This window comes from Ciconia boyciana, chromosome 1 (assembly GCF_034638445.1).
Source record: "Ciconia boyciana chromosome 1, ASM3463844v1, whole genome shotgun sequence".
NCBI lineage: Eukaryota > Metazoa > Chordata > Aves > Ciconiiformes > Ciconiidae > Ciconia > Ciconia boyciana.
The window spans coordinates 17,348,941-17,358,841 of NC_132934.1; the positions used below are offsets into that span (position 1 = coordinate 17,348,941).

The following is a 9,901-nucleotide window of genomic DNA, read 5'->3' on the forward strand; positions in this document are numbered from 1 at the left end:
TTTGCTTGTGAAACAGAGGTAGTGGTTTAAAAAGTTACGGCTCATCTGTTCATCCTCAGCTAAGTCTAACTGGGTGAGTTCTGGCTCGCTACAATGCAAAATGAAACAGGGTTGCTTACACTGCTGCTCTAGGGACAAAGAGCTGATGGGGTTGATTATGCCTTCAATTGTTAAAATGGCCTCACTTAAAGAATCTGTTTTAAGACACCATTCTTGGAGCACAGGCAAGGAGAGAGGTGTGTCTAGTCCATGGAAAGCATCAGCATGTAATGGTATGTAACCCTTGCCAAAACACCTTGTCCGGAAAAATACATTAATGTCTCTTCCTGCAGCTGCCTGTACAATTCTCCCAGTGCGAGTTCTGTTTCCCATACTCACTCATAAACTTTGTTTCTCTAGCCCACCACGCAGTGTATATATAGGTTCTTCCTTGTGAAGATACTGTGTATTTCATAACCAAGTAGTAGCACTTCTTCCCAGAGCAGTCTTCTCTGAAGTCAGTGAAGCATTCCTGCTTCAGGCAAGAGGTAGAAGAGAAAGGAGTTGTTCTGGTAGATAAATTCTGTCAAATATACATCGTGATACAGTGGCCTGTAATAAGACTTTACAAGTTTTTCCCCTCAAGTTATTCACTGCAATGTCTTTCAAGCTGGTTAGATGGCAGATAATTTTGCTTAACATATTTGATCATTTATTTATTTTAGATGTTCGATGTGACTGAAGGGGCTCTTGGAAGTGTAAGTCCTACACACAATTTTGAACCTCCTCATTATGATGGCATTGAAGCACTTGCTATTATGGGAGACAACCTTTTTAGTGGATCCAGGGATAATGGAATTAAGAAATGGGATTTGGCTCAAAAAGACCTTCTTCAGGTAATGCAAAAAAAATCACACGGCTAATGTGAGTCATGCTGTAGAACTGTTTTCAGGCTGTGTAAATGTTCAGGCTCATACAATGACTATTCACTTAGATACTGAAGTTTTTAATAGAGAAGGCACAGAGCACTGGCTAAGAAAGAAATGGATGATTTACTCAATCTTTACACTAGGAACACAGTTGCTTTTCATTTCAGTGTATGTAGCATCAGGAAATTCAGATGAAGTGGTTAGCCATCTATTTTAGCTCTGAGTATGTGGGATTTGGTTTTTGCTTTGGAATGAAGGCAGCACTTCCCTCCTCTATGACTGGATGTCACTATCATCCTTGTCATTGACAAGTTGGTAAATTTTGGACTGGGAACTCATTAATGACAAACAATGCTTTAGATCAGGCTACAGAATATTTTCTTGTGAAGAGGGTTTACAATGTACCTCGCTCCACTCAGTCTCTTTTCTAAAAAGCTTACTCCTTAGATCTCCATTCATCTTGTTATACAATGCATATGTTATGTAATATATACAACACACACACACACACACACACATCTGTTTGCTGTTAGAACATATTTGCTGTAAGTTTTTATTGGAAAAAAAGGGGGGGGGGCCAAAAAGGACCTCAAATCCAGGGAAATTTTTAAGTTCACTGTAATTTGTCTGACATGGAGAACTTCGATTTTTGGCAACTTGCTATAAGCCAGTCTGTTCTTTTAGGTCTTACAAGAGGTTGTTGAGGTAGAGATACAATTATTTAAGTTAAGACTCTGAGAAATGGAAGGCAGAAAAACAAATGCCAGAAGATACTGCTGGTTTTGCAAAGGTTTGGTTAGATACCAATCATTTAATAATTTTTGGAGGGAGGAGGAGCATGTCTTTTATGTGCATTTAACGTGCAGACTGATAGCAAGGAAACAAATAGAATACTAAAGTTGTGGGACATGAGAGAATAATGGACTGGTCACCTTAAGAAGAAAATTTCTATATTGGCATACTTAGTATTCCATAAATATACAATCTTTCTTGACCTTCTTTCAAAATTGTCCAATTGGGTGCCAGTTCCTTTTCAGACTACAACTAAGACTTCACAGTTACAATAAGGATTCAGAAATTCAGCTTCTTACAGAAAATCTTCAATTGCCCTATTGGGACATCTGCCCTCATATCTGTCTGTCTAGGGAAATGTACTAAGCAGCTTGTTAGCAAAAACAGGAGGACTGCAGGAACAGGATAGGTTTTGTATTCTCAGGATGACTTTATTAAAGTTTTAAGAAGCGTCTTCACTCTTGCATTTTAGGCTCATTAAAATATTATGCAATGTGCATTTTTGCCGTTGCAATTAATTTAACATCAGAAAGAATACAGGGGCGGGGTGAAGCACTATGTAACAGTGGACTAGTTGTATTCCTTTTCTTATTTTCCTTTTGGTATATGTGCATTTCATAATTTCTATACTTCATGTTCCCCTGTTTGTTTGGTTGGTTTTAAAAGTAGAACTTAATAAAAATGATCTCACGATTCCTTCTTTTTTTTTTATTTCTATAAAATGCTGTGTGTTTTTAAAGGAGGTGAGACTAAAGCATTTGACAAAACACTATAAATAACTTTTATTCACTGTCTTTTTAGGGAATGAAGAGATATGCTGTTACTTTTGCTAATCATGGGGTAATTGAGGGTGAAAGGGCCCACTGGAGGTCACACAGTGAGAAGTTGGCCAGCTGATCCACGCAAGGCCAACTTTGTAGTTAGGTCTGGCTACTCAAGGCCTTGCCCAGCTGAGTTTTCAAAATCTCCAAGGTCACAGATTGCACAGCTGCTCTGGGTGACCCATTGCAATCCTTAAACTACTCTCGTATGAATTTCTTCCCTCCCCCATATCCAGTCAGAATTTCTATTGTTGCAAGTCCCTTTTGGTGTGTACACTTGACTGTTTTAGATGAAGGGGAAAAAAAAACAAACCTGAAAACAGCTGAGCTGCTTTAAAGTATAAATGCTAACATTTCAACAGAGGTCCTGGTTTGGCATACATGTGTTAAACAAGGTTGGGCTTCTATAATTGATGAAAAACACTTAACAAACATGCTATTCAAAATAATTTGGACATCATCTACTTCACTTGGTGCTATATAACCCAAGCCACAAAATGCTTCTGTGACAAAATTAAGATTTATAAGAACACCCCCCCCACCCGCCCCCCCCGCCAGTTTCATGAAGTGTTGCAGGACCAGACCACCAGTGTTGTAATAGCTGTGTATATTATAGATAAAACACCAAGATGATCCTAGAAAGTTGAATGTGCTCCATAATATGAGAAAGGCAGCAAACCAAAGCAGTTCCTACCAAACTAAACTAGAGAAGAGCCACTCTTGGCCCCTTAAAAGACAGGAAACTTGGGCTATTATTTCCCCAGTGTTGGTATCAAATGGATGTTTTTCTCAGCTAGTCTGTGCAGCATTTTGCTTTCTGAATTAGCAGTAAAATGCTAGTGTCCTTCCTTAATAAAGAATTAATGTATTTTTAAGTGCTACATCACAAAATCAATTTATAATGTGTAATGGGAAAAGAAGAAAGGAGGAAGGCAAATATAGAAACAGTTTCTGTCTCCCAGGTGTATTTTTGGGGCAGTATTTTGGATTTTCTTTCTATGTGTTTTATAACTGTTTTAGACAGACTTGAAACACATACAGAGACCATATGTTCAAATATGCATTCAAATATGCATTTGAACATATGCAGATTTAGCATTATCCTAAATTAATTTCTGTTCCACGTCAGGTCAGTTGTGCGTATTGGATTTTTTTCTTGTTTTGCAGTACTGTTTCACAAAGAGAAACAAAGTCATGGTATAGAAGTAGCGTCACGGAAGATAGCACCCTCAAAGGAGGAGAAGCCACAGGGCTGGGATATACCCAGCGTCAAGTAGCAAATCTACTGCAGGACAGGAATCAGGCTTAGCGCTTGGGATTTTTCCATTTCTGTGCTTGTTCCTCTAGAATTTTTGCAGCCCTGTGAGACTTGCCTGCCTTCTCTTTTTCAGCAAGTTCCTAATGCTCATAAAGACTGGGTGTGTGCTCTTGGCCTGGTACCTGGCGCTCCAGTTCTGCTCAGTGGCTGCAGAGGAGGCACCCTCAAGCTCTGGAATGTGGATACCTTCGCATCCATTGGGGAAATGAAGGGACATGACAGCCCTATAAATGCAATTTGCACCAACTCCAGCCAGATTTTCACAGCAGCAGAGTGAGTTTTTCTTCTCCATGAATCTCTCTTCTCTAGCTCCTGCTAGAATTCTGCCCATGCAAATGCATTTAGGAGATCTTCAGCTGTGTAAGTCACTTCATAGCAAGCATGGGGAGACCTGGTCCATGCCCCTAAATGCTAATAATCTACTGCAGTGGTCTCCAAAGTGGGGTGCGTGCACCCCAGGGGATGCAAAAGATGATCCATCGGGGTGCGGGAAGAAAATATTAGAACCTCAGTAGTACATGTATATCATTTATAAATTAATAAATATACATATAGTGGGGGTGAATGCTCAAGAATTTTTTTAGTGATGGGGTATGTATAAAAATGTTTGGAGACGACCAATCTACAGGATGTCAGGGAGAATGGCTGTTTGTCTGTGGTCTGCTGAGTTGCAAATAGTTACATGATGGAAGCTCTTCTCTGATGTCAGTCTACTTCAGCCTATTGCTGTTAGCTGTATCTTAAAAAATGAAGTAATATTAGAGTAGGATTTTTACTTTCCTACTTCTCCTACTTTTTTTTTCTTTATAATTGCCTAAATGGTTAAAGGTAGTAGCCAGTGCTGTGATGAGGTTAGGGAATCTTAAATGTTGTAAATCTTGGATTTGAAAGTCTCCTGGAGGTGGAATGACCCCTGCATATCCATTAAGGAAATCTTACTTCACCAACAATGCCTTTCTGAATAAGACACCCGAGCTTTTAAGAAAGCTTGTTTGGGGTTGGTTGTTTTTTTAAATTATTTTTCCCCCTCCTGTCTCTCTCCCTCCCTAATTTAATTACCTAGGTCTAATACTGCTTTATTTTGTTTTTCAGTGACCGGACTGTGAGGATCTGGAAAGCTCGAAATGTAATAGATGGACAGAGCTCAGATACAGGAGATGCAAGTGAAGATCTTGCCAGTAATTGAAATGATGGGGATAAATGAATATATTGATGAATTTGAGGTGCACTCTATGCAGTTTGCTGCATGCTTATTAGGTAAACACTGATGACTGGAATGAACTGAAAAATAAGAGTGAACTGTTCTACTTAGACCTGCTGTCCTTAAAATATGTACTGTATTAAAGAAAAAAAATAACCTCTTGGTAACATGCTTGTGTCTCGATGATCACATATATATGTCTATATATTACGGCTGAATTTGTGTGCATATGTAACACTTGCAGTTAAAATTAACTGGAAATCGGTCTTCCCTAATGACCGTCTCAAAATTATAACCTGGAATATATAACAAAAGTGCTCTGCTGTATTTCACTCACAAGTATGATCACCTGTTTTGCATTTTAGGGTAGCAGGGGAATGATGATGTCCCAGTAATAAGCCTTTCATTACGACAGGCATTGTTGTAAGTGACCTTTAGAATCTTGAACTGTTGTTAGGAAAGTGGAGTGAATAAAAGATGGGAAGAAGCTGTTAATGACACATCTATCTGACATGGCTGTATCCTGCTAACAGTATGATTTGTGTTAATGTTAGCATATAATCCTTGTTGACCAAAGTTGTGCAGCTATGTATACTCTGTGCTCAGGACTAGAACTCAAATGCTCATAAATTGGTATGTTTTATTAGTGTTTTGCCTATATTCTGTAATGACTAGGTGTTCTTAATGTCATAACAGAAATAGATCTTAATCTATTTTTCTTATGGATTTGTTTCTATCATCTCACATTTTCTTTTTTTAAAGCAAAATGTCTTTCCTTTTTATCTGATTTTGTATGCTGCTAAATGTATTTTAAATACACTGTTTGGAAACCTTGGCAGTTACTTTGAGAACTGAACCACGTGTATTGGAAAAAGCTATGTAAATAGATGGTTGTACAAAGACAATACCTTATCTTGTGCCTGTGTGACTTTTAAAGCTCGTAGAGTGTGGATATTGAGGGAGGATGTATAATTTACCCAACTGCTCTGAATATTAGTTTGTAAATTCTGCAGATTTTACAAATTTATGTAGATTTACATACAGTGTTTGGATATTGAGGTTTTTTTGGTTTTTTTCCCCAGAAAATATCAGTCTGTAAATTATAGCTTATGTAGGTAATAAATAAAGATGTGAATGTGAACTACTACTCTTTGCCTTTTTTATCATACTTCCTTATAAAAAATTCACTTCCCTTGCAAAGACCCTGAATATAAAATGCACAATTTTACACAATGCAGTAGAATAGCTTGCTGAGTGATATAGCCCATAGGTTGTTCTGGTATCCCACGTCTGTGTTCTAGTTGGCCATTATTTGTGTTTTGATAGCACTTAGGAACCCTCGTAGGATTCCCTTGTACTAAGTACAGTACAGACTTAAAATGAAGCAGATGGCTCCCGTTCCTAAGAGATGACAGTTCTTACCTTATTACATATGGTCTGTCAAAGAAAAGTTCTGGTGCCTCTTACACATCTTAGAGGAATTATTTCCTTCTCAGCTCAGCTTGGAAGGAGATGAAAATGCATACTATTTGCGATTTGAGGTTACTGATTTATTCCAAGTTTTGGCAGAAACGAGTAATGGTACATATAGTTAAGAAAAAATGTATAGGTTAGTTAAACAGCAGCAATACCAATTACTGTTTTTCTATCATGTTTTTTGACTGCTCAAGGGATGTACACACAAAAGATTTGGGACCGTATCACAACTTTGAGTGGAACTCCCAGTGGAGAGTGGATTTACGTGCAAGACTCATGTGAGAGGCTTTGAGTGCCTGGTGGAGGGTCCCTGTTCCGCCTGGCCCAGTGGGTAAAGGCCACCCACTGTGCCAAGCTACACAAATGATGCCAACAGCTCGGTGACCCCTGGGTTTGGAGCTGAACACTCATGGCTGTCATCTGGGGACTGTGGGTACTTGTGGTTTTTTTAATGTGTTTGTGTGTGTAAGATTCACATGAATATTGTGTTTTGCAACTGCAGGACAAAAGTCCTTATAAACCTAGGAAATGATTACCTGCTGTCAGGCTGCTCTGCTTTAACGGACCATATGGCGAGGGGCTGTCGTGGCAGCGGTCTGAACTGCAGATGCTTCTCTCTGGTGAAGCTTGACAACAACAGACATTTTGTTTTATGAAGCTATGTCCTGATAGGCACCAATATAACTTAAATAATGTGTGTATAGAAAGATATTTTTTTTTCTCCTCCAGGAAGACATTCCACCTAAAACTAGATTTTACCATAGAGCACGGCTTTACTCTGAAAGTTATTGCCATCAAGTAATTGGAAGAAAATTGTCATTTTGTAAAGGTCACAGTATCAGTGTCTTGTTTTAATAGAGAATTCTTCAACTGTTTGTTTTTCTCCAGACTTTTCATTTGTACTATAAAATTACATAAGTGACAAATGAATATGAAATCAGAAAAAGGTAAGCACTGGATTCTGACTGTCTGAAGATGTTTGTTTAAAAAAACCCGAAGATGGTCTCTAGAAATTAATTTTCTAAGAAGTCATGGGAAAATCATGTTCTCTCTCAAAGTTGGAATTTGGAAGTTGAGCAAAGTTTGTGGACAAATTAGTAACTACATCCCATCTTATCTGCTTTGATACATTCTTAAATACAGGCAAGGTCATGTGTCATAATTAATCTCGTGTAAGATATGAATGCTAAGAAAATATTTGCAATGTTTCTTATGTATTGGAACAAGTGCTTATCGTGCCCCTGCCTTGGATAAAAGGCTCCATGCTGCCTGCAGAAAGTGATGTTCAACCATGGAGAGGATCAGGAGCCTGTGTTTCTTGGCTGTTGTGCTAGCAGGTAAATGTATGGCATTTGTATTTTGTTATAGGCTTCAAAAGCAAGATATCAATGCGATAACAACAGAAGAGCTATTAGGGGAGGTGATCTTTTTACATGGAAAAGGCATGGCTTTAACTCCACTGAGGTGACTCTGTGGGGAAGACAAAAGGGCTGGCTTGTTTAGAAATATACCCCAGTCCAACAATGTATTCAGCTCTTGGGCACCAGCACAGACACACTGGAGTCATTCAGCTGCTGAAAGCTACCCTGCGCTTCGCTAGTTTGTTTGCTGTGGTTTTTACCCCCGTATACCAGAGGTTAATTTGGTCCAGAGCCTCATAAAGGCAGAATACATCTTATTATGTTGCTAGATAAAGGAAGAGAGAACCTCTGCAGCAAATGCCTTTGAAATGTATGGATGAACTCAAAATTTAAAGACTAATGCTATTAAATTAAAAGGCCTGTGGTAATATTTTAATTCCTTGCTTATGCCTTATTTATCGTGAAAAGCAGCAAGTAGCCAAAGCTATTGCTAAATTCAATGGCTCGTTTGCATTTTACTTCTATGTATATTTACAAACACAGGCCATAAATGCAGTGAAAATTATGTGGAGATTTTAAAATAAAAATGTTTTTTAAAAGTAGGGAAGGAAAATTGCGTCTTCCCACTTGCTACTATCCCATTTGCATTGCAGTAGAAGTAAATCCAGGAACAAGGGATGAATGAGGTTGTAGCCTTGTTCAGCTGCTCATACCTGCAAGTGCTTGTTTTCAAAATTTGCTGGAAAATTTAAGCTTCACGTTGATGGGGGGGGAATTGGGGAATTAAAAATTTCTTGGCTCCTGCTGGGGCAAGTTTTTTTCCCTCAACTAGCTTTTTCATTCACAATAGCCTTCTTAAGAAGTATTTTGAAAGTATTTTATTATCCGAATGAGTTGATAAAAGTCTCCCGTGAACCTATGCTATGTAAAATGACGCCAAGTTAATAATACGCTGTAGTATGTTCAGTCGTATTCTTTGATTTCAGCAATGAAAACACTGATGCTGCATTTGACTCCCATTAGGAAAAAAAACCCAAACCTAAATGAAATGTGACGGGTTTACTCTATTTTGTGCTTTGTCTGCCAAGGCGTTAACTCAAATGTGCAAGGCACAGCAGTGCAAAGCTGCTGGACACAGAAGGCATGCATTCACTGCAGAGGTGGTGCTTGGTATGTCATCTTTTTAGCCTCTGTGGTTGCACGGGTTTAAGGACCTCAGGATCCAGAGGGCTGTGGGAAGCCTTTGAAATCCTTCCACCTTTCCCTCAATAAGCAGGAGTATTTGGTGCATAGCGGTACAAAGGCATGACAGTTATTTCCACAGTCTTGCAATCTGTGTGTCTTTCCCACAACTTCATCGGGGACAGAGTAAGAAATGGCAGGGCCCAGAGTCTTCAGTGTTTCATTAGACCGCTGATGAATCCTCCCTGATTTTTGCTCCAAGAAGAAATAATTTAGGGATTGCAGAGGGACGTTCGTATTCCTATTATGCTTTGGATGAAAAAGGGGATCAGAATTCCGGGGGGTGAATGCTGGACAGAAAGCAGCCAGCCTGTGGGGCTTGACTGCCCACCCCAGAAAACAAAGGTGGAAGCCAAGCCCCCCTATCTGGAAGCTGGCGAAGGTTAACGGGACTTCACCCGTTAATTCCTGCCTCTGGACGGTGATAGAGGCACCGTGGCAGGGAGGAGCGAGCTCTGCTGCGCATCCCGGCAGCGTCAGACCTGGGCATCAGATGCTCCTGCATCAAAGGGGGATGAGAGTTCTCTCAAAAGACAAATGTAGACAGCACTCAGCTCCTGCTTTTCTGCATTCCCATCCCCTACTTGGAAGTCAACTCTGGCATCACAGCATGATGGCATTTTCTAGTGAATCTATGGTTTTATTCTGTAAATTTTCCCAGTACATATAATCATTGCTTGTGCACATCTGCTTGTAAAGTTCTTTATTTGGAGAAGCCCAGGCTGCATCAGCAATCACGTTTTAAGCTTTCAAGCACACAGCAGTCTGGTTAAAAAAAAAAT

The 9,901-nt window shown here is 39.3% G+C and overlaps 1 protein-coding gene across 10 annotated transcripts in view; it reads left to right on the forward strand.

Moving 5' to 3' along the window:
* Window positions 1-6,176, forward strand: part of KIF21A (kinesin family member 21A) — a 92,326-nt gene extending 86,150 nt beyond the window's left edge. For all 10 annotated transcript variants that reach the window (XM_072859932.1, XM_072859997.1, XM_072859959.1 and 7 more), the window contains 3 exons: window positions 705-875; window positions 3,913-4,112; window positions 4,932-6,176. In XM_072859932.1, the coding sequence (XP_072716033.1) occupies window positions 705-875; window positions 3,913-4,112; window positions 4,932-5,025 (465 nt within the window). In that variant the 3' untranslated portion in view covers window positions 5,026-6,176. The remainder of the gene's footprint in view (window positions 1-704; window positions 876-3,912; window positions 4,113-4,931) is intronic.
* Window positions 6,177-9,901: the final 3,725 nt, after the last annotated feature.